The sequence below is a fragment of the Podarcis vaucheri genome (assembly GCF_965113315.1).
Source record: "Podarcis vaucheri genome assembly, chromosome: 15".
Lineage (NCBI taxonomy): Eukaryota > Metazoa > Chordata > Lepidosauria > Squamata > Lacertidae > Podarcis > Podarcis vaucheri.
In genome coordinates, this window is record NC_138753.1 from 1,857,630 (window position 1) to 1,881,352 (window position 23,723).

The 23,723-nt window shown below is 51.5% G+C and overlaps 2 protein-coding genes across 20 annotated transcripts in view; both read right to left on the reverse strand.

Annotated features, from left to right (window-relative positions):
- Positions 1 to 10,770, reverse strand: part of PHF12 (PHD finger protein 12) — a 29,742-nt gene extending 18,972 nt beyond the window's left edge. Inside the window, exons 1-2 of one of the 4 annotated variants that reach the window (XM_082201708.1) lie at positions 9,517 to 10,770; positions 9,010 to 9,386 (exon numbers count right to left, since the gene is read on the reverse strand). In XM_082201708.1, the coding sequence (XP_082057834.1) occupies positions 9,010 to 9,386; positions 9,517 to 9,582 (443 nt within the window). In that variant the 5' untranslated portion in view covers positions 9,583 to 10,770. Of the gene's footprint in view, positions 1 to 3,529; positions 3,556 to 9,009; positions 9,387 to 9,516 lie in introns of those variants that run through there. The other 3 variants (XM_082201706.1, XM_082201707.1, XM_082201709.1) reach the window with 3 other exon arrangements.
- A 7,660-nt stretch (positions 10,771 to 18,430) lies between these two features.
- The window catches only part of SEZ6 (seizure related 6 homolog), a 109,512-nt gene continuing 104,219 nt past the window's right edge, over positions 18,431 to 23,723 (reverse strand). The window contains exons 15-19 of one of the 16 annotated variants that reach the window (XR_014214180.1): positions 22,939 to 23,059; positions 22,383 to 22,485; positions 21,423 to 21,936; positions 21,313 to 21,367; positions 18,431 to 21,257 (exon numbers count right to left, since the gene is read on the reverse strand). Coding sequence is in view for 2 of the 16 variants with exons in the window: in XM_082201722.1 (XP_082057848.1) it covers positions 21,904 to 21,936; positions 22,383 to 22,485; positions 22,939 to 23,059 (257 nt within the window). In the remaining 14 variants the exon portion in view is untranslated. Of the gene's footprint in view, positions 21,937 to 22,382; positions 22,486 to 22,938; positions 23,060 to 23,723 lie in introns of all 16 variants that reach the window. The other 15 variants (XR_014214179.1, XR_014214181.1, XR_014214182.1 and 12 more) reach the window with 15 other exon arrangements.

The window sequence follows — 23,723 nt, forward strand, 5'->3', positions numbered from 1 at the left end:
CATCGTTAAATTCTCACAAAAATCTTCTTGGGGGTTATTGCTCATCTCTTCCCTGAAGGCTTCCATTATTCTGCAATGGGTGGGTTATAACAGAGGACCACAGGGTAAATGGAGCAGTCTGCATTCTGAATGGTGCCCAGCACAGCCATGATGATCACCAGCTCAGCTCCTGTGGGCTAAGGGACTATATTAAACTTGGAGAAGTGCCATAGCTCAGCAGCAGAGCATTTGCTTTGTGTGCAGAAGCAGTGTTCGAAACTCTCATTGTTCTAGGCGCATTTTGTGACAGGGAATTTCATTAGTGCAAGCAGTTCCTGAGCTCTGGGTGCAGTACTGCGCCTAAGATTTCAGATTAAAACTGCAGAATGGAAGGATTTTCTGCCTCCCCACTTCCAGTTACTCTCTGAAGACTAGAGATGAGACCCTCATAAGAATATTAGGGGTGGGCAGACAGGGGAAGGACTAGACCATGTGAAAAATGAACATAATATTTTATGATCTAGTATCTGAAGAAGTGTGCATGCACACGAAAGCTCATACCAATAACAAACCTAGTCGGCCTCTAAGGTGCTACGGGAAGGAATATTTTTATTTTGTTTCGACTATGGCAGACCAACACGGCTACCTACCTGTGACTAGAACTATGGAAGCCACCACATTGAGATGCATGAAGTGGAAGTCCACCAGTTATCTGAAGAAGTGTTACTGCAAGGAATTTTTTAAAATAATATTTTAGCTACAGCTCATTCAGTTTCAGCTTTGTATTCTTGTTATAAAAAGTGCTCCTAGGCATTCCATTGCTGTGCCCATAGGTTTAAGGTGCCATTTAGCTCCCAGCTTTCATATCTCTGTTTCAATCCCCAACAGTTCTCCAGGTAGTGCTGGTGAAAGTTCCCATGCTTGAAACCCTGGAGAGATGCTCCCAGACTGAAGACAATTCTGAGCTAGATGGGCCATGGGTCTGATTCAGTGTAAGGCAGATTCTTAGGTTCCCAACACCAAATGAGACAGACAACTCACCTAACACAATATGGGATTCCCTGCACAGAAGCAGCTCTTTGGGGGCTTCCACGCTGAGGTCTTTGTCAGCGGAGATCCTTTAACTGTGGGTATTGGGAGCTGAGCCTATACCAATGACGGAGAACCTGTGGCTCTTCTAGGGGCTACTGGCCTCCATCTCCCAGTAGCCAGCATGGCCAATGGCCAGGAATGATTGTGGAGTTGTAGTCCAGTAACATGTGTGGGGAGGGGCCCACAGGCCCTCCACCTCTGCTCAACAGGCAGATCATGTGCTTTACCACTGAACGCTAGCCGCGCCTCAGAGACTGTTCCCTGACATGTGCCTGTACGTGCTTTGGACTAATTTTCGGGGGAGCTTGTGAGGAAAAGGGGGCTCTTGAGAGCTGCAAGAGGACGTCCGACGAAGCACCAGGCACAGTGGACTCCTGCCCCCGCCCCCCAAAGAAGGCGGCCGAGGGTAAAGAAAACCCGGTTCAAGTTACAATGAGCCTGGATTCTTAATTGCAACCACTCGCTTCCAGAGGCCCAAGATGCATGCCGGCGCCAAGAGACCGACCTGGGTGCTTATCCGATTGCCCAGCCTCAGACAGGGCCCTTTTGTGCTAAGTTCCGCTTCTATACAAGGCTTCTGAAGTTACACATTTTGCTTTTAGCTGCAGTTAAATGATGCAGCTCTCAGTCTGTTTGATTCCTTTTACCCACAGCCTATAAACAAGAGTCAAAACCCACCCTTACTTATTATTTTTAAACCAGAGTTTATGACTTCTGGAAGCTACAGACTCCTTGGTCTTTCACCTGCCTTGGACTGATTTAATCAGTTAGTCCTCCAAGGGCTTCAAGTATGATAGGATCCACTCCAACCCTGAAGCGCTATGGGAACAGAACCCACAAAATGAAGTCTCCCAACACGTGCTAGTAAACAAAGGCAGTTTTCAAACATGGCTCTTCTCCTTTCCCACAGCAAACTTCACGAGAAGGGAGCTTGCTTTTGTAACATTCACGTAGAATAACTTCACTCAGTTTGCCCACGAAAGCATTTCGTTTTTGCACACGCTGTTTGCAATCAATAAATGGCCCACACATCTCTTGATCAATGACCAGCTGAATATGTCAACTTGCTTCACTGAAAACCATCACAGGAAGGAAAAACGGAAGTCGCCACTCAATAGTCATGGTGATGACCATCACCAACCAAGTCTGTTCATGACCAAGTAAATTTCCAGGCTTGATTACTGTAGCACACTCTTTACCTGGGCTGCCCTTGAAGAGCCTGCAAACATTCAGCTGGTGCAAAATGCAGGCACCAGATACTGGCTGCGATTGGATGCTCAGGAGCATATGACTCTAGAAATGATGTGAGCTGCACTGGTGGTTGCTTTGTTACCAGACTCAATTCAAAGTGCTGCTCCTTGCTTATAAAGACCTAAATGGCTTGGGGCCTAGCTGCTGGGAAAACACTCTGTCCTGCAACACAGCCCTCACATTTAACAAAGAGGCGCTGCTCTAGGTGCCCTCGTCTGCTGATTTCTGGCATGAATTTACGAGGAGCAGGGTTTTTTCAGAGGTGACACCAGCTCCATGGAATGCCCCCCCCAAAGGGAGGCTTGCCTAGCTCCAATACTATATTGCCTTCAGGTGTCAGGTGTGAAACCTGGCATTTTCCAATACGTTTTGAGATTGGCAGAGATTGTGATTGCTATTACAGTAATTTCTTTCTGTGTTGCCGAGTACTGCTTCTTCTTTTCTGATTATTTATTTTGTTTTATATGGCTTCTGGCTGTGTTTGTTAATTGATGTGCAGAGTTCATTTATGAAGAAAGGGTGGAGTATTCTTTTTATAACTTACATTGATATAACAGAGTATGTGAAAGGGAAAAGCTGCATTTGAAACAGACACTTGATGAAACTCTGTCTCTAAGGTGATACAGCAGCAGACGTTACTGTGAACCCAGAAGGTTATCCTTGTTCAAAACTGTTCCCTTTAACGCTGTGTGTGTATAACTAATAGCTGGCTCTTTGCAGTAATGATTCTGCATGAAGGCTTGATCACTACAGGAGAATATGCAACATCACTGATAGGAATGATATAGAGACTGTGAAACCAGAGACTTGGTTCATTACATGAAATCAATGTGCATTTCCTGCCACCCTTAACTCCTATGCACAACTTCTCCTTTCCAAAGGCTCCCCTATTACCATCACCAGTAGCCAATCACAAAAGCCTTCCCAGATCTTTCTACTTCCTCCAGCCTTTGCCCCCTTTGTTTCTCTATGGGCCCTCCAGCCAGGCTTGCCCTTTTCCTGGGATTCTAACAGCTCACTCAGCGCCTGCCAAGGAATCTGACTGGCTTGGCCAGGGACCCTCCTGCCTGCCACAACAAGCTGTGACATTAGGCAGCCCAGCCAACCGCTTCCAGCTTCAAAGACACAAACCCCCCTCAGTGCACTCGCCATATATATTACTGGTGTTAACAAAGAGGAAAACTGAAGATGCAAAGCTTCTACCTACCACAGCTCCATTCAGTCCAGAACTGTCTATTCTGACGGGCTCCCGCTCTCCAGGGTCTCTGGCAGAGAACCTTCCCAACACCTGCTGTCGCAATCCAGGAGCCGAATATTTGCTCCACAACCAAGCATACAGCCCCTCCTAGCAAGCCGAAAACCATAAGGAGTCATTAGCTGACAGCCGCTGATGTTAAAGGAATCTGCACATTGAAGAGCCTCAAGCAGGCACCAGAAAACCATTTGGGAAATGCTTTTCCCTATACACACCTGGAGCAGTGCCCTGTGTGTCACACTACACATTTGAAACACTGAGAGGAGGTGGAGGAGGAGGAGGAGGAGAGTGGCAATAAAATATTCAGGCAAGTCTGCTGGATCAGGCCAATGCATCCTATGCTCACAAACAGTTGCCAACCAGATGCCCCAATGGGAAGCCCACAAGCACAACTGGAGCACAACAACACTTGCCTTTCCTGCTGTTTCCAGCAACTGGTATTCAGAACCATTGCTGCCTCCAACCAAGGTGGCAGAGCCGAGCCACTGTGAGCCATCATAGCCCTCTCCTCCATGCATTTCTCTAATCTTCTTTGGTATCAGGTAGGGCTGGGAAATCTTCTGATTTCCCACTGCCAGCCACTGCACACTAGGGGTGGGAAACCTTTCTGGCCTGATAGGCCAGATCCTTATCTTCTCCTGCAGGGCAACCCACCTATCAATCACCTGACATCATAATGGCACCAGGTGACTGACACTTCTCAAAGTCCCCTGGGCAGGACTTCCCAAATGCCTGATAACCAGATGACATGATGTCAGGTGTAGGGCAAGCAATTGTGGCTTGCCTGAAATGGCTTGATGGGCCAAGTGCAGAGGCCTGGCGAGCAGGATTAGGCCTGTGGGATGGAGGCTCCCCACCCCTGGTGTAGACAATGATGAGCTAGATGGACCAATGGCTCAGCATAAGGCAGCTTTCTATGTTCCTAGGGCCAAATGACAGGTTAAAAAAATCAGAATCATAAAGTATTAATAAACCTGTCAACGCTGCTTCTATGTGACGACAGGAAGAAGCGAAGACCTTCTTCCAGGTTTGTATAAAGAATGGAATGGCGACAGGCAGAGTGAACAGTAAAGACAGAGGCAATGAACTCACATGAAGGCAATGAACACCCAAAGGCTACCCTAGGGAGGCAAGGAGAATGCCCAGTCCGTGTGAGGCAAGGAAATAAGTTATGCTATTTCAAACCACTGCAGATGGCACAAAAAAATAAGAGCACGCTAGACTCTGCAGTTGCTTTGCTAGGTCTTCATTTTAAGAGAAGCTCACTCTAGCTCTTTAAAAACGACAGCCCTATATTGAGGCGCTGAGTCAAAAAACCAGACAGAGGAGGCTGATCCTGTGCCCTCAGTAACCTGAGAAGCTAGCAAACAGTCCCCAGAAAGGAGACAGAATCACAGAAATAATTTGGAATGGAGACACATTTAAGTTGGTGGGGGAGAAACCTGGGCACGACCATTTAAATTATCTTACACTATATTCACTTTCACCATAGGCCTTGCATTGCTATAGCGATCCTTACTTGTGAGCCAAACAGGAAGCTATAAATGGGATTTGACCCAGATGGATAGCATGGTTCACTAAGTTCGGAGGAGGCTTTTACATCCTGGAGAAAAGCCAGTTCACCTGCCCCGCATTCTGCAACTGCCACTGATTTATTTGTTTGCTAGTTACCTGTTTTACACAGAAAACCACCTTCCCTTCACTGACATTCTTGTAATTCCTCAGTGAAATCACAGTCGGTGGTCATGAGGGGGATGTGGCCTTTGGTGAGCTGAGCTCCACCGCAAGATTATAAATTCACTTGGGAGCACAGGGAGGGAAAGGAGGTGTGTGTGTGTGTGTGTGTGAGAGAGAGAGAGAGAGAGAGATGATTTAAGTGGGGAAAAGGAGACTAGATGTGTATAAGCAAAGGTTTGAGTGGGAGGAACAAAATAAAGTTCCAGATAAACAGCTTCTACTAGGTATTTTTTAAATATGCTACTTGTACCTCCAGATGCAGTTCACCTGAGAGGGCCACAAAAGCATGCATGTACTGCACTGTTTACTAGACCCCACTAGCTATTTGCAAGCAGGCATGCACAAAAAGCTTAAGATTAAACAGCAGCAGCAGAATGCTCTCAATATATAAGAGAATATTTTAACCAGCTTGAGCTAAGAGTGGAGTGAATGTAAGGAGAAAACAGATGAGATGGAGATGTGGGAAAGTCTTTGGTTCAAATTTCCAAGAACCACAAAACAAACTGGGTTCCCTCTCTTTTTCATCCAGGCCTACCTCACACGGTTATTGTGAAGATAAAAAAGGCAAAACATTCAGTGCGCTAAGCAGCACACTGCAAACTCCTGACATTTTTGCTTAGAAAGTTTGGAGTACCTAACACAAGCAGAACACAGTCTGAGCCGAAGGGAGAACTATCAGTGCCAGAGCTCATTCCCAACTGTAACCCTTCTGGTACAAATTAAGCCACAGAGGACAAGCCAGATCCAAAGCCCATCTGCGTGAAATCGCAATGGGAGACCAGCTCAACTCCAGGTGGAAAGAGCAAAGAATGACAGACAGCCCCCATCTCTCTCCCATGGGCACTCCTAATGCTTAGAGCTGCCTTTGACAACCTGGTGCCCTCCAGATGTTTTGGACTACAGCTTCCATCAGTCACAGCCATCCTGGCCATGCCAAAAGGCACCAGCTTGGCAAAGGTTGTGTTCGAATGCCATATATGTTGCATTAGGGGCAAGACAGACTCTGAGACAAAACAAAACACTCATGCCCTCATTTTCCAGATGGTGCAACTATCCCCTCCCTTCCATCAAGAGTCCACAAGTTTGCTCACCCTGGTCTCTTTCTTCTTTTTCTGGAAATCAGCTGCAGACTTCCTCCTGAGCTTGGAGCTGGAAAGGGGAATTACCCTGTCCTCCCAGGCTGCATAAACACTCCAAGCCCCTCCCAGCCTCACCATGATGTCCACTTCCCCCTTCAATTTATTTATTTTCGAAGGAGTGGGTGAGGGTAGAATCAAAATGACCTCAAATTTTGGCTAGTTAGAGCGAACATAACATACTTTCCCCAAACCCATTACTGCACTTCTTTCTCTCTGCTGCCCCTTCCAAATTTGGGTAAGGTTCTGAAGTCCAGCTGCTTACTGCTCTTTGCTACAAGAGGACACCCAAAAGGAACTGTGGGATTCAAAGGCAATGGCTCAGTTATTTCCAGTGCTTTAAATGGAAAGATGTTTGCTTGAACTTGAAAGCCAGGAAATGCAACAAAAACAACTAATCCATTTGCATCTGAGCATGGAGGGAAATAGGCTCAACACCCATGAATGCAGAAGTTTAATGCCACAGAAAGGAGTATCGAAGTAAAACATATACCAGACAAACTGCAAAAAATCCAGTGCATATGGAAGTGCATAAAATCCGGGGGTGGGGGAAATAAACAAAAGCAAATGATAAAGATGGCTGCACCCACCCCCAATTCAGTGTAAGAGCCACACACTTTCAGCAGTGGAAGCTCGCAGCAGTCTTTAACCATTTCTAGTGAAGTGACCATGATGGAGACGGACATGGATGCAAAGCCTCAAGCATCTTGCTTGCCAGGAGGCAAAATGGCTGATGCACACGCAAAAGCACAAGGCAAACTAGTCTCGGTTCACCAACAGGAAGGCCGCCTGTGCTCTGTTGACGGTGTGTGTGTGTGTGTGTGTGTGTGTGTGCATTCCAATGAGGAATCAAAAGAATCCACACCACTGCTATTAATTGTAGAGCTGTCTTCCTCAGAGTAGCCTATCAGCAGCATAAACAGGAGAATTTGTCCTAAGATGTCTCTCTCCCTTCCCTCCCAGTTGAAGGGTGGGGACAGGCTGCCATACCAGGGCAACATACTCACACACTCCCCCAGAAACCTCCAGTCTGGATAGGGGCATGACTTCCCCCTTGTTTAGGCGCTCAGTAACTTTTGCCACATTTGCTTATGAACCTCACAAACAACTTTCTCCCCCTCCTTGATCATTAAGTCAAGACTGTGTATATAGACACAACAGCCCCACAATACAGAACCATGCAATTAATTCAGTTCCAGCAATGAACCATTAAAACAAATGAAAATAGCAAAACGCAGCAAGAGTTAAGGATTCCCCTTTGCCAGCCTCTGCGTTTCCCCAAGCGCCTTCAAGGTTTTGCCAACAAGTGAGATCCTGAAGCACACGGAAGAGTCCTTTTATGGACACCCACTTCCCTTTCCTTATGCGAGAGAGAATAAAAATAAAGGTTAGCTTGCCTATGGCAAGCTCCCCAGGGCCTGAACATCCTAGCCCAGAAGTTAACAGCTAACCAAACAGACCACAAACACACCGTCTTTCCCTGGGCCTGAATTACCAAGGGCTCAGGTCTAGCAGCCACTGAGAAGACCGAGGGGCTCCCCAGGGCTGGAACAATGGGCTCGGAAACCTGCAAAGCAGCTCTCCCCACAAGCATCTCAACAATTTGGCAAATCAACAAAAGATGCGGAAGGAGGGAGGGAAGGAGCAGTCCGATCGTGAGGGGCCCCGTGCCTGTTTCCTCGGGAGGAAGCTTGCACGGAACTGCAGCAGGCACGGAGCCCTGCCCTCTCCAGGGTGGCCTTGGTAGCCTGCCCCCCTCCTCTCTCTGCTGCAAGGCAGCGATCACCCAAAAGGCCGGGTGGGAGCCAGGCGGAGAGAGCGAGCGAGCGAGCGATCGGCCGGGGGACGGCCGGGAAAAGGGGGCTCGGGCACCGATCGCAGCATGCAAAGGGGGCGGGGCGGGGGACGGACGGCGGCGGCACCCGAGGAGACCAGATGGGCAAAATGGCGCTGGGAATAAAATGCAACAATTTCAGGCAGGTCGCCATGTTGTCAGGAGCAAAGCGGGGCCCGGCTGGGAGAAAAAGCAAGCCGCGAGCGAGCGAGTCAGCGAGGGCGGAGCGCCGGAGCGCGTCGCCTGTGGCCGGCGGGGAGGGAAAAAAACACTACCGCCCAGCAACAACAACAGGAGCCGGTCGGGCCCGACGAGTTTCCGCCCGCGCAAAACACACAGAGAGAAACGGCCAGCGGCGCCGCACGAGAGATTATAACGGGACTTTTCCGCGGGGGCGGGGAGAAAGCGGAGCGCGGAGGACGCGGCAAGCCGGAGCGACTCCGAATTGGCGCAGAGGAGGAGAAAAGGAGGAGACTCCGAAATCGTCAAGAAACAGCAGGGCATGGATACTACGGGAGGTGGAGGGAAGGGAGATTTGGAATGACTCCGGATCGGGAAAGAAAAGTAAGCGGGGTTTGCAGGGAAGATGGCATGCAAATGAATGGATGGATGGAAGGGATGGATCATGCGAAGGCGGCAATGGGTGGAAGGAGGACCCGGAGTGACTCCAAATCGGAGGCGGGATGGGGGATGCGCGTTTCTTTCTCCTCCTCCCTGTCTCTCACCAGCACTGGAGGTGGAAGGCGGCGGGGCAGTGGTCGCAGCAGAGCAGGTCGCCGCCTTCCTTGCAGCTGTCGCAGCTGTCGTGGTTGGTGGCGCGGCCGCTCCGGCGCTGCTGCTGGGACGAGTGGTGATGCTGGTGCGCCGGGTGGTGCTGCCGGTCTCCGCCGTGCGAGGAGTGGTGGTGGTGCTGCTGCTGGTGGTGCGCCGGGTGGTGGTGATGGTGCGGCGACGCGTGGTGCTGCTGGTGGTGATGGTGCGCCGGGTGGTGGTGGTGCTGGTGGTGGTCCCCGCTGCGGTCCGGCCGGCGGCTCCGCTTCTCGCTGCCTCCCGCGCCGGCGCCGTCGTCGCTCCGGGGAGGCGCCAGCAGCGCCTGGATTTGCTGCCATGTCGGGGAAAGAGGAAGAAAGAGGTGAGCGGGATGGAGACCGGAGGAAGGGGAGCAAGAGGAGGGGGTCGGGGCCAGGGTCCCTCCCGCCGCCGCCGCGCGCGCGCCCTCCCGCTCCTCTCACCTCCATCAGCCCCCCGGACGTGTCCAGGTCGTAGACCACCGTCTTGGCCTCCATCCTCTCCCACATCCAACAGCGGCGCCGCGCAGGGCCGGCGGCGGCCCCGGCGGAGGGCGGGCGGGAACCGGAGCGGGGGAAGGGAGCGCCGCCGCCGCCCCTGGCGCTGCTCCTCCGGCTCCTCCCGGTCGCTGACAGGCCGCCCTTCGTCCCCTCCGTCGCCGCCGCCGCGTCCTGCTCCTGGCGCCGGGTCTGCGGTATCGCCGCCGCCGCGAGGGAGGCTGCTGCCCTGCTGGGCCTCGTCCCGCGGCCTCCTACCCGACGGGCCTGGCCGCCGCCGCTGCCTCCGCCGCCCGCGCTGCTGCCCGGAGCGGCCCCGGGAAGGCTGAGGGGACGGCTGCCATGACAGGGGGCGGGGCCCGCGCTGCTCCCGCCGCCGCCGTTGCCTCCTGGGGCTGCTCCTCTTGCTCCTCGCCGCCGGCTCCTGAGGGAAAAGGCGAGCGGGATCTGACGGGCGCCGCCGCCGCCGCCTCCTCACTCGCAGGGCCCCGCCGCCGTAGTCGCCGCTGCCGCCGTAGCCACAGCGCTCGTCGCGCAGGCGCACAGCGCCCTCCCCGACGCCCCGGGAGCATGCGCGCGGAGGAGGGTGCTGTCTGCGCAGACGCAGGGAATGGTGGTGGGGGGGGCGAACGACACTTTGGATGCCCTTATTTATTTATTTATCCCCCCTCTTTTCAGACTTTCGACAGCCCGTCCTTTGCGCACGCGCAGTTTCCCCCTTCTTTTCTCGCACATGCGCAGTTCTCGCTGCCCCTTTTTTTTACGTATAGGCAATCGGTTCTCCATTTCTAAACACGCACTGTCCCCGCTCCCTTTCGTACGCATGCGTAGTCCTCGCTCTATAACCCCCCCGTGCGCGTGTGCACCCTTGCTCCGTGTTTCCTTTTTGTACGCATGCCTAGTGCTAAATACGTTTGCTTTCAACGCATGCGCAATCCAGCTCTTGTGTTGCCCTTTCTACGCATGCGTACTCAGCCGTGGGGTTTTTTTTTGCACGGCTTTCTGCGCATGCTCAATAACCGCTTTCTTTCCTCTGTTTACAGTGTTGAACTTCACGAAATCAAATGAAGCAACATTTTCCTAACAGTTATAAAACAGATTTTACACAGCGGTTCCGAGAAAAGTAATACAGTAGTTGTTCTTTTCTACGCAGCCGCAGTTCCGCCTCTCTTATTTGCTCCCCGCCCCCCCCCCGCCCTTTGCTTCGACGCAGCGGCGGTCAAGCTCAGACGACCGCTCTCGCACATGCGCACAGCATGGACTGCCTGACTGGAGCGACCGCCGCCACTTCTAGCGCGTGCGCGCAAAGGGCCGAAAGCGGCGGGCTGACATTGCGCGTGCGCGTTGGAATCCCCGCGCTGCAAGTGGGCGGGGTCCTGCCTCCTTTGCCAAGCGGCAGGTACAGCGGGGCTCAGTTCTTTTGTCCGCAGCCCGGATTTCCCGGTTCTTTTTGAAGCTTTGTTTAAGCTTTCTGGCGGGAGTTGCAGAAGATCCTCATTAAAAGAGACAATAGAAAGTTATGGCTTGATTGAGCCGGGAATCCTAGTATAGGTGGTAGGCATGGAGGAGGCCATCCCAGGTGGCGCGCGCTTGGTTCTCTGCATCTCCTCATTTAACCCCCACAGCAACCCTGCGAGGTCGCCTAAGAGACCTGCAATAAACGAAAACCCGCCCTGATTCCCTTATGGGGGACACAAGAGCCCTTATAGAGTCCTTTGTAGGTTCTCCATCGGTCGGAGAAAATAACAGAGGCCAGCCAGAGAATATTGAGAAGCAAAGCGGCTCCTAAGCCTGATCTTTATTGAACTGTTGCAACAGGGTGCTCCCTTCACACACAGGAGAGAGGAGGAACCCAGAACAAAGGTGTGCCTGCCCTTATATAGACATTTTAAATTGCCCACCCTGGAGTCCAAGACCACCCCCAGAAACATCATACCTACATCACAGAAAGGGCGGGCTAAAGCAGAAATCTCAGTGCGTTGTTTATCTCCTGTCTGGCAGGTTACCTGTTAATGGTCACTTGATTGGATACCCTGGGGAGCCTGGCCAGTCTTTTATAATGATAAATACTTAGTTCCTGAGCCAGGTCACAGGCTCACCCTATTCGTACACAGACATGCCCTTAAGACAGCATTTGTGAAGGAAAAGACAATGGGGAGGCTCTTCCATTTGACCTTGCAGAGAAAACACCTGGCTCCATAGCTGCTTTCCTGTGCAGCTTCAGACATATGACCTATATATCTATGTATGTGTCTGCATGGTACATTGAACCTTTATTATATACAGAAGACCTTAATTTATTTATTTCAGACCCAAGGTCACCCAGTGAGTTTCATGGCCGAGTCGGGATTTGAACCCAGGCCCTAGTCCTCCAGCACACAAATTCCCCCAACCCCATGTATGGGCTCCCCTGCCCCCTCTCGCCTGGCCCTGCTCCTTGGCCACCTGCCAAGCCCTTGGCCCATCCAACTCAGTAGTGCTGGCACAGACTGGCAGCAGAACCTCCCCAGGGTTTCAGACAAGGACCTTTCCTACACCTGGAGATGACCCTGGAAATTGAACTTGAAACCTTCTTCCTGCAAAGGAGATGCTCTGCCCCTGATCTATGGCCCTTCCTCTAAAAATAAAGTTTAAGATTCTAGTCCTCATGTTTTTGAATCAAGGGCCAGTCATTGCCTCTCAGCTTAACCTATAATAATAATAATAATAATAATAATAATAATAATAATAATAATAATAATAATTTATTATTTATACCCCGCCCATCTGGCTGGGTTTCCCCAGCCATTCTGGGCGGCTTCCAAAAGAATATTAAAATACTGTGATACATCACACATTAAAAGCTTCCCTAAACAGGGCTGCCTTCAGATGTCTTCTAAAAGTCTGGTAGTTGTTGTTCTCTTTGACATCTGGTGGGAGGGAGTTCCACAGGGAGGGCGCCACTACCGAGAAGGCCCTCTGCCTGGTTCCCTGTAACTTGGCTTCTCGCAGTGAGGGAACCGCCAGAAGGCCCTCGGTGCTGGACCTCAGTGTCTGGGTAGAACGATGGAGGTGGAGACGCTCCTTCAGGTATACTGGACCGAGGCCGTTGTCGTGGGGACTCATTGGAGAGGGAGAGAACTCTGTATGCCAGCTTGAGCTCCTTGGAGAAGAAAAGTGGGATATAAATGCCGTAGATAAGTACCTTACATGGCAGTGTTCAGAACTTCAAAGGGTCGCTTCAGGGTAGTTACACACACATTCTCTCACAAACACACCCCTTTCTATGATTATACAACCTTCCTAGATTATAAAATAATCTCATAGCTGTACAATGTTCTCATAATTATACAATAGTAATAATTAGGACTGCAGTGCACCAGTCAGTGCAGATCTGATCTTTATTTTGGTGGTTGAATAGGAGCCAGTCAACTGAATGGCACCTTTTATTATTGTTATTCTCGTTTTTTCCTTAATTTGTCCACATAAGCAAAATGGCTTTTATACTGTACAAGCCTTTTTTACACCAGGGTAAGAAAACACGCTGGTGGGCGATGGTGCTTATTGTAATGAGGCTGTTTGAAAGATGATGGGTGGTTCTTGTTTTGATTTTTATGATGTATTTTGTGTTTTTATATTGCGATTTTATGCTGCGAACCGCCAGGAGACCTGCGGGTATAGGGCGGTATACAAATTTAATAAATAATAAGAATAATAATCTGTTGTGTGTTGCCTTTCAGCTAGATCTGTCATTCTCTAAGTCAGTGTTTTTCAACCACTGTTCCACGGCACACTAGTGTGCCGCAAGATGTTGCCTGGTGTGCCGTGGGAAAAATTGAAAAATTCGAAAGATTTAAAAAATAAATAAATTTCAAATTTTCACCCACTAGGCGGGCGCCGGACTGTGTTCTGGGTATGGGGGGGTTTGACCCCACCCTCGGTCAGCAGGGGCGCCGATTTGCGCTCCCCAGGGGGACACCCTCCACTTTCCTGATGTCCAGGCTGTGATTGGTCCAGACTCCAGCCTGGACCTATCACAGTAGGACATCATCTTCCGACTTCCTTCCCACCCAAGCACAGTGTGCGCAGCAGCGGAGAGAAGAAGACGTCGCGACTCAAGTCACCAGGAGGACCGGAGAAGTTGTCATTTTATTTCTCTTCAGTCTCCACTGAATGCCTTGACTGGGTTAGGGACCCTTATAGCTCAGCATCAGTTGGTGGAAAGGACATGACTTTACAGGAGCAGGAGGAACTAACTGAACTGAGACAAAATTGTGGTTTCAAGCTAAGATTTGCTGATCTACCTTTGGACAGTTTTTGGTTGGATACTGCCAAGGAGTTCCCCCTTCTGGCAAACAAAGCTATTTTGACATTGCTCCCATTTTCCACTACATATCTGTGTGAGATGAGCTTTTCAGGCATGATTGCTATAAAAACTAAATACAGAGAGAGACAGAGCTGTTGACGAAGAGCTACGTGTGTGTCTTTCTTCGATTCCAGCCAGAGTATCAGCTTTGTGTTCAGCCAAACAGGCCCAGGTTGCGCACTGAATAAAGTATTTTATAATTTTTCATATTTCTGTTTACTTACTATTTCATAATAAAGTAATTATAAAATACTTTCTTTGTGTTTGATTCCTACTCAAGAGAATTACTTTATATATAGTCAATATAGGCACAGAGTTAAATTTTTTAACATTTTCTAATGGTGGTGTGCCTCGTGATTTTTTTCATGAAACAAGTGTGCCTTTGCCCAAAAAAGGTTGAAAAACACTGCTCTAAGTTGTGTTTTCCTTGAAGTTCCAGTGCATGGGCGCCCCATTCTCTTGAACCCAAAGCACCTTGTGTTTTCCGTGTTCCTAAATGCTTAGGTTTGGCGCATGTGAGAGCCCACTTGGCATAGTGGCTTGGGTGTCAGGCCAGGGCCAGGGTTCAAATCTGCCACACGGCCAGGAGCCTCTCACCTTGGGCCAGTCACTGCCTCTGCCAGCCTCACCTACCTCAGAAGGTTGTTGTGGGGCTAGAACCGGGTGTGCCACATTGGGCTCCTTGGAGGGAAAATGTGGGGTAGCAATGCAATGCAATGAATGAATGAATGAATGAATAAATAAATAAATAGTACAGAATTCCTCTCCTCCATAGCAGGACATGGGCTTCCCTCTTGGGGCAGGGGCTTCTGCAGGGGTCCAGCCCCCAGATTGCTCCTGCCAGTCAGTGTAGACAGTACTGAGCAAGATGGACCAATGGTCAGAGTCGGTAGAAAACAGCTCCCTATTTTCCTGCTTTAAGAATAATGAGGACTAGGATCCTTTTTTCCTAGGGGAAGGGGCGTAGCCTGGTGGCAGAACACCTGCGGTGCTTGCAAGGGGTCCCAGATTTCAATCCCCAGCGGTGCATCCAGGTGGGACAGTGATAATTCCCCCATCTGAAACACCCCCTCACAGAACTGCAATTTCCAGAGTGGTTTGACAGCCAAGCCCTCTTCCCAGGGAACTCTGGGAATGGTTGTTCGGGGTGGGGGCAGGTCTCCTTACAACTCTCAGCACTCTGAACAGACTACAGCTCCCAGAATTCTTTGGGGGAAGTGCTATCATAGTGCTTTGATTGTGTAGACATGGCTATATGCACCCACTTGGCTGCTTCGATCTACGGAACCCGTTCCTCATCTGTATACGCTCAATTTTGTGTGTGGAACTTTGGAACTCCCCGCCTATTGAAACCAGGCAGGTTCCTTCACTGCACTTTTTTCAGCACTTGCTAAAAATATCTTTCCTTAGGCAGGTCTACCCAGAGGTTTGGGAAGCGGATGGGAGTTTTCACCTGTTTTTAGTCTGTTGTTTTAACTTTCCAAAAGTCTCAAATTATTGCGTTTAATGTTTCTTAGTGATAGTTTTGTTTTCTGTAAACCATTTTTGTTTTGTTTTTGCAATTCAGCGGGGTATAGATTTTATGAAATAAATAGTAAACAAACAAGCAAGCTGGGAATTATAAGATGAAGGTATTTTATCTGGAACTCTCTGCTTAATCTGGAACCAGCACTGACACCCCTCACCCCCAAGAAAGGATGTTCCAAGAACACCAGGGATGCCCACCCTAGAATCATAGAATCATAGAATCCTAGAGTTGGAAGAGACCACAAGGGCCATCGAGTCCAACCCCCTGCCAAGCAGGAAACACCATCAGAGCACTCCTGACATATGGTTGTCAAGCCTCTGCTTAAAGACCTCCAAAGTAGGAGACTCCACCACACTCCTTGGCAGCAAATTCCACTGTCGAACAGCTCTTACTGTCAGGAAGTTCTTCCGAATGTTTAGGTGGAATCTTCTTTCTTGTAGTTTGGATCCATTGCTCCGTGTCCGCTTCTCTGGAGCAGCAGAAAACAACCTTTCCCCCTCCTCTATGTGACATCCTTTTATATATTTGAACATGGCTATCATATCACCCCTTAACCTCCTCTTCTCCAGGCTAAACATGCCCAGCTCCCTTAGCCGTTCCTCATAAGGCATCGTTTCCAGGCCTTTGACCATTTTGGTTGCCCTCCTCTGGACACGTTCCAGTTTGTCAGTGTCCTTCTTGAATTGTGGTGCCCAGAACTGGACACAGTACTCCAGGTGTGGTCTGACCAGAGCAGAATACAGTGGCACTATTACTTCCCTTGATCTAGATCAGTGTTTCCCAACCGGTGTTCCGCGGCACACTAGTGTGCCGTGGAACTTTGCCTTGTGTTCCGTGGAGGCGGGCGAGTCGGGCGGTGAGAGGCGGGGCGGCGGCGGCGAGCACACGCGGGGCGGCGAGCGAGCGAGCTCCCACATCCCATCGCCGCTCGCTACTGGGCCTGCGCATCCGCTCGCCACTGGGCCTGCCCCAGGAGGTGGGGTTGCGGGCATCACGCCCTTCCCCACGTGAGCGGGGAATCCCATCCGCCCCCACGTGAGCGGGGAATCCCATCTCAGCCCCCGCGAGAGCAGGGGAATCCCATCCGACCACGCCTCCTGGCTGGCTGGAGGGGGCGTGGCTTGCCCTTTTTAGGGCCGGAGCGGAGGGGGCTCGCCCTCTCTTCTCCGGCTAGCCCCATCGCCGCTCGCTATATCCTATCGCCGCTCGGCGAGCACACGCGGGGCGGCGAGTGAGCGAGCTCCCACATCCGATGGCACCAAGCAGGGGCCCTTGGCCGGGCCGGTGCCCACCGTGCCCGCCTCCGCCGCCACCACCCCCGCCGCTGCCCGGCAACCGCGCCGCTGCCCCTGGCTCCCCGCGGCGGGTGATCGTGCAGGCTTCGACGGGCGAGCTGCGAGCTCGGCGGGCAGGGCCTCCGTCTGCAGCGCCCGCCTCGCGGCTCTCATTCCCTGCCCCTGCCAAAGCTCACTCAGCCAAGCCGCGCTCTCCTTCCTGCCTCGCTTTGCTGCCTCCTCCCCCCCCACCCCCAAAGCTTGGAGGTTCCCCGGCAAGGAGGAGGGGAAAAAATTGAAAACTTTCACTTTCGTGTGTCCCTCCCGGCGTGACGCTGCGCGCTGACGTCACGGGGCTGTAATGGTGGTGTGCCGCGAGATTTTTTTCATTAAACAGGTGTGCCGTTGCCCAAAAAAGGTTGGGAAACACTGATCTAGATGCTATACTCCTATTGATGCAGCCCAGAATTGCATTGGCTTTTTTAGCTGCCGCGTCACACTGTTGGCTCATGTCAAGTTTGTGGTCAACCAAGACTCCTAGATCCTTTTCACATGTACTGCTCTCAAGCCAGGTGTCACCCATCTTGTATTTGTGCCTCTCATTTTTTTTGCCCAAGTGCAATACTTTACATTTCTCCCTGTTAAAATTCATCTTGTTTGTTTTGGCCCAGTTCTCTAATCTGTCAAGGTCGTTTTGAAGTGTGATCCTGTCCTCTGGGGTGTTAGCCACCCCTCCCTCAACAACTGCAGACAGCGCATCTTATTTTTTCAGCACTGGGGTACATTTTAGCAGGGTGTGTGTGTGTGTGTGTGTGAACAGCAACACCTCTGTCCTCTCGCAATCTTCATTTACCCCAATTGCAACACTGGAGATGGCTGGCTGCTGGCGCCAGGCCTGTAAGACGCAATTCAATCACAGCACACCAGATTCTTCCAAAACACCAGTTTTATTCATTAAACAATCCAAAAGGTCGGTTCTTTCCCCTCAACCCCCCACCCCTGTTTCCCCTCCCCACCCCCCAAAAACAGGCTGAACAACTGAGAATTTTTACTCTATTTTACACTCTACAGGTAAAAATCTTCCCGCATGGCTAGGGCAAGGGCAGCGAGACAAGACCCCTCTTCCCCAAACAGATGCCTAGTCCACCCTCCCACCCCCAAGAGCCCAGCTGGAAAGGCCCCTTCTCATAGAGAAGGGGTCCAGACATACCTGGTTGGCTAAGCAGGCGAGGGGAGGCGAGGAGGGGCTCTGGGAGGGGCCCTTTCCCCCAAAATCCACCACCTAGGCTCACCTTGGAGGGTAGTCGCTACAGACAGAAGCCAAGGGGCTGCCCCATATCCCAGAGATCTCATGCTGGCCCAGAATCCAAGGTTGACGTAAAGTTCCCCCTCCCCACCAGTTTCCAGAATTGAGCCAGCTTTGCAGAAAATGCATCAGGGATGTGGGGTGGAGACTGGCAGCTCCCTGCTTTTGCTCCCCCCACTCTCCCCAGGTAAGAGGTAGGAAGGGAAGGGCCAGCTGGCTGTGCAAACGGAAGGTGCGTTAGCCACGTTCAAAGCGTTTGTGCCCAGGTCATTTCCCTTTCCTCATCCTTCCCCGTCCCTCTTTCCTTTTATGCTGCATCTATATATGTTGCACATAGACTCAAAGAGTTGGGTGGGGTCCTTGCAATGTAGGTATCACGGGTATCATTAAATTAAAAAAATAAATAAATTCTAATTAAATACATAAAAGCGCCATGCCAGCAGCAGAACTCGATGAGGACTGGTGTGTTGTGCTGTGAAATAAGTGTGAGTGCGTGTGCGCAATATCCAGGTTTCCCATGCAGAAGGGGGAAATAATTGGACTCTGGGCTTATGCGGTGCTCTGTTTGGCGGGGAAACGGAATGAGCACAAACACTCCTGCAGGAAAGAATACTGTGGCAGCCGAGGGATACTTTGTGCTGACCTGCTGGACTTGGCAAGGGGCTAGTAGCCTTCAAGAGCCCTCTTCTCCTCCAATTCGTCCAATCCTCTCTTAAAGCCATCCAGGTTGGTGGCCATCACCACTTCCAGTGGGAGGGAGTTCCAAAGTTTAACCTCGTCCTGAATGTTCCAACGTATATAATGTGTAATGAAGCTTCTGTTCTGTTTGTTATGATCGCATGTGGTGCAGGTGTAAGGAAGAGTAAGAGTCAGGGCCTGCGAGACCCTGGGAGCGCTGTGATAGAGGCTTTTGATAGATAGGTGGGGCAACCCATCTGTCAATCACCTGCACCACAGGACTGACAGGTGGGCTCCCTGTCTGTCAAAGTTTACCCGTTGGGACAGGTAAAGATCTGCCCCTTTGGGGAAAAAAAGGGGTATCTTTCTTCCGGATCAATGTGACACAGGAGGAGAACAGTTTCCCAGCCAGAGGGCAATCCTTCTATTAAAACATCTGCACTGGTTGGCAGTTCATTTCTGGACCCAATTCACGGTTCTCATGTTGGTCAGCCCTAAATGACTCCTGCCCCAAGTAGCTGAAAGTCTGCCTCCTTAGCCGACAGACCCTCTTGGGTGCTGAGATCAGCAGAGGAGACCCTCTGGGTGGCTCCTTGGCCCTCAGAGGCTTGTGGGTGGTGGTGGCTCAGAGCAAGAGGGCCTTCTCTGTGGTGGCCCCTCAGTCATGCAAGGAATTCCCTCCCCGCAGAAGTGCACCTGCAGCTCTCGGCAACTGCTGAAGACACACCTCTTTACCCTAGCTTTTGACACCTGACGCCTATGTCTTTAGGACCCAGTTCTCCAAATTTCCACGGCAGCTTGCGGATTCCACTTTGAAAGTCCTCATGAAAATTCATCAGCATTTCAGCACAGCTGCCTCCTGGTAGCCACATTTGGATATACCGTTTTGCCTCATGCAAACAGCTCAACAAAGCATCCCGCCCCCCTCAACTCGAAACAATGCCCATTTGCATGTTATATGCCCTGGCAGCTGGCATGCGGACTTTGCCCATGTGTGTATATATGCATTTCTTGCACCCATTACCCATCTGATGGAACCGCCTTGCAAAATTCCGAGACATCTGAATTTTCAAAGGGCTGCTGTTGTTTTCGGTTCAAAAAGTGTGAATTGTGTAGGGGCAGCCAGAGTCGAGTTACACCCCCATCTGGAATAAACTGACTTTTTCCTTGTGTGGCCAGACACCTTTGTCACCTGCCTAGGCTCTGATCCAGCCTTCTAGGGCTGGCCCCTCCTGGGTCACAATTGGCCCACCCTCCTCCCCAATGACCCCATAACCCTCCCACAACCAGGCTTCTAAGGTGGGTCTGGGAAACCTTTGCTTCCCCTCCACAAAGTGCTGTCAAACTATAACTCTCTTTTGACCCCAGCAAGCATGGCTGATGGCCAGGGATTAAGGGAGTTGTAGTTCAATAACATATGGGAGACAAAGTCCCCACACTTCCTGCAGGGCCTCCTTAGAGGGCAGTGTGGGAGGCAGAGTCTATGCCCCACTTGTTCAATCTCCCCCTCTGCCCCCCAAAAGGGAAGACTCACAAGGGGGGTTGGTGGGCGTTAAACATCTCCCTCCCCTATTCATGTTACCTTCTCAATTTTTTATTTTATTTTTTAAAAGTCCTTGTAAAATTCCTGCGTGATGTTTTGAACCTTGAGTTGCCGGTCCTAACATTTGGGGGCTTTTCATTTTTCACTTCTGGTCATCTCAGGGCCTGGGGCCCAAAGGGTGGGCGAGCACCAGAGGCAAGAAGTGGGACCTGCAGTTCCTGCAAGGAGGGGGCAGGAAAATGCCCGCTCAATGGTGCAAACACCAGTCTGTGGAGGTGGAAGTGAAGAGGAGGCAGCAGATTCATCTGGAGCCCAGGCTTGGAATTTTCGGCATCCGAACAAAATGAGGGCTTCAATGGCCAGGGAGCCACCTCCAGGAAACCAAGGATGTGATACCATCTCCAATAAACTATGGCAGTGGAGCCACTTCCAGTAAACCGTGGCTGTGGAGCCGCCTCCAGTAAACTATGGCAGTGGAGCCACCGCCAGTAAACTATGGCAGTGGAGCCGCTGCCAGTAAATCATGGTAGTGGAGCCACTTCCAGTAAACTATGGCTGTGGAGCCACCTCCAGAAAACTATGGCAGTGGAATTTGTTTGGAATTTTCGGCATCCAAACAAAGGGAGGGCTTCAATGGCCAGGGAGCCACCTCCAGTAAACTAAGGATGTGATACCATCTCCAATATACTATGGCAGTGGATCCACTTCCAGTAAACCGTGGCTGTGGAGCCGCCTCCAGTAAACCGTGGCTGTGGAGCTGCCTCCAGTAAACAATGGCAGTGGAGCCACCGCCAGTAAACTATGGCAGTGGAGCCGCCGCCAGTAAATCATGGTAGTGGAGCCACTTCCAGTAAACCGTGGCTGTGGAGCCATCTCCAGAAAACTATGGCAGTGGGGAAAAACACAAAAAACTATGGCAGTGGAGCCCCCTCTAGTAAACCATGGTAGTGGAGCCACTTCCAGTAAACCATGGTAGTGGAGCCACTTCCAGTAAACCATTGCTGTGGAGCTGCCTCCAGTAAACCATGGTATGGAGCCACCTCTAGTAAACCATGGCAGTGGAGCCACCTCCAGTAAACCATGGTATGGAGCCACCTCCAGTAAATTATGGTAGTGGAGCTGCCTCCAGTAAACCATGGTATGGAGCCACCTCCAGTAAACCATGGCTGTGGAGCCACTTCCAGTAAACCATGGCTGTGGAGCCCCCTCCAGTAAACCATGGTTGTAGCTAAGAATGAGGCAGGGAGGTTCGAGAATGTGGTGTTGAGGAAGGGATGGCATCCATCGCAGGCTGGTTGGTGGCAGGATGTTTGGGGGTGCAGCATGCTGCAGGGAGCCTAGATTTTGCCCCTGTTCCAGCGCTAGGCTCTGAGGGTCGGGAAGCCTTGGAATCGGGGAAGGGGGAAGGACAGAGAGAGAAAGTACGCCGGCCGCCAGCTCACACAGGACCCTGATGTTCCTCTCCCTCGGGGGTCCGTCTGTAGGGCAGGGCGGGAGGTATTTACAAGTCTTTCTGGGTGTGGGTCAGCCAGCCACGGAGTCAGTCAGTCGTCGAAGGGAGGGAGGGTCGTTGTGGGGCGGCCGCGGTGGTGGTTCGGGGAGCAGGGCCCGCCCCTCCGGCTCTCCCCTCGAGAGTGGCGCCTGCCCTAGATGGAGACTTCATACTCCCGGACCTCCTGGAGAGAAAAACGCCTGCAAAGGGTTGGGCACTTGGATTGATGAGACCAAGGCAGGTGACCCACCCACCCTGCCCCACACCCTCCCCTCGGGTGAAGTTTAAGGAAGTGGGGGGCAGAAAATCAGTCCTGCAGGACCAGGCCAACGCACTGTTCTCATGGTGGCCAACCAGGTGCCCCAATGTGAAGGCCAGCAAATGGGATTTGAGCCCCAGAGCCCTCTCCCTTCCCGGAGTTTCCAGAAACTGTCATTTCTGCCTCCAGAGTATATCTCCCCTTGTGGCTTGTAGTCCTCCACTCCTCCTCCTTCATGAATTTGCCTGTCCCTCTTCCAGAGCCACCCAAGTTGGTGGCGATCCCTGCAATCTTGTGGGAGGGAGTTCCGCAGGTTAACCCTGCCCCGCCTGAAGAAGGGATTCCGAATTTCTCCGCGCTCATAAAAGGGAGGGATTTGGCACTTACTCCGGTCTCGTAGGTTGGGTTGTCGAAGGCCGAGTCCACCGTGATGTGATCGTAGGGGTGGGAGCCCGATAGGGGCAGCTGCAGTGACGGCTTCCCTTGGTTTCTGGGGTGGCAGGGAAAAAGAGGCTTTCATCATCATCATCATCATCATCATCATCATCATCATCATAGTTTATTATTTATACCCTGCCCATCTGGCTGGGCTTCCCCAGCCACTTTGGGCGGCTTCCAACAAAATATTAAAATACAGTAATGCACCAAACATTAAAAGCTTCCCTAAACAGGGCTGCCTTCAGATGTCTTCTAAAAGTCTGGTAGTTATTGTTCTCTTTGACATCTGGTGGGAGGGCGTTCCACAGGGCAGGCGCCACCACTGAGAAGGCCCTCTGCCTGGTTCCCTTGTAACTTTGCTTCTCGCAGTGAGGGAACCCCCAGAAGGCCCTTGGCGCTGGACCTCAGTGTCCGGGCAGAATGATGGGGGTGGAGATCCTCCTTCTGAACCAGGAAGCAGCCCCCCCCCGTGATGCAGTGTGTCCACACAGCCACGAGAGCTCACCTGGAGATGTACAGGTAGACAGCGCCGAGGAGGAGTCCCACAGCGGCCACCGGCAGGAAGATGGCGAAAGCCACGTTGCTGCCCTGCAGGGGGTCTGCAGCAGGGGCCACTTTGGCCACGGCTGGGGAGGGAAAGAGAGGGAGGCGGTCAGCGGGAGGGAATGCGGGCCAGCCGAGACTCTGTTCCCAGAGGGGGAAAGGAGCATTGATAGGTAGGGCCCTGATTGGACAGGTAAGGCAAAGAACCCAATGGTAGGCGGAACCAGAGCCAATAATAATAATAATAATAATAATAATAAAATTATTTATAGCCCACCCATCTGACTGGGTCTCCCCAGCCACTCAGGACGGCTTCCAACCAAATATCAAAAACAATACAGTGTCAGACATTAAAAACTTCCCAAAACAGGGCCACCTTCAGGTGTCTTTTAAAAGTAAAATAGTTGTTTATTGCCTTGACATCTGCTGGGAGGGCGTTCCACAGGGTGGGCGCCACTACTGAGAAGGCCCTCTGCCTGGTTCCCTGTAACCTCACTTCTCGCAGTGAGGGAACTGCCAGAAGGCCCTCGGCGCTGGATCTCAGTGTCCGGGCTGAACCATGGGGGTGGAGATGCTGTTTCAGGTATACAGGACCGAGGCCATTTAGGGCTTTAAAGGTCAGCCCCAACACTTTGAATCGTGCTCGGAAACATACTGGGAGCCAATGCAGATCTCTCAGAACCGGTGTTATGTGGTCCCAGCGGCCACTACCAGTCACCAGTCTAGCTGCCACATTCTGGATTAATT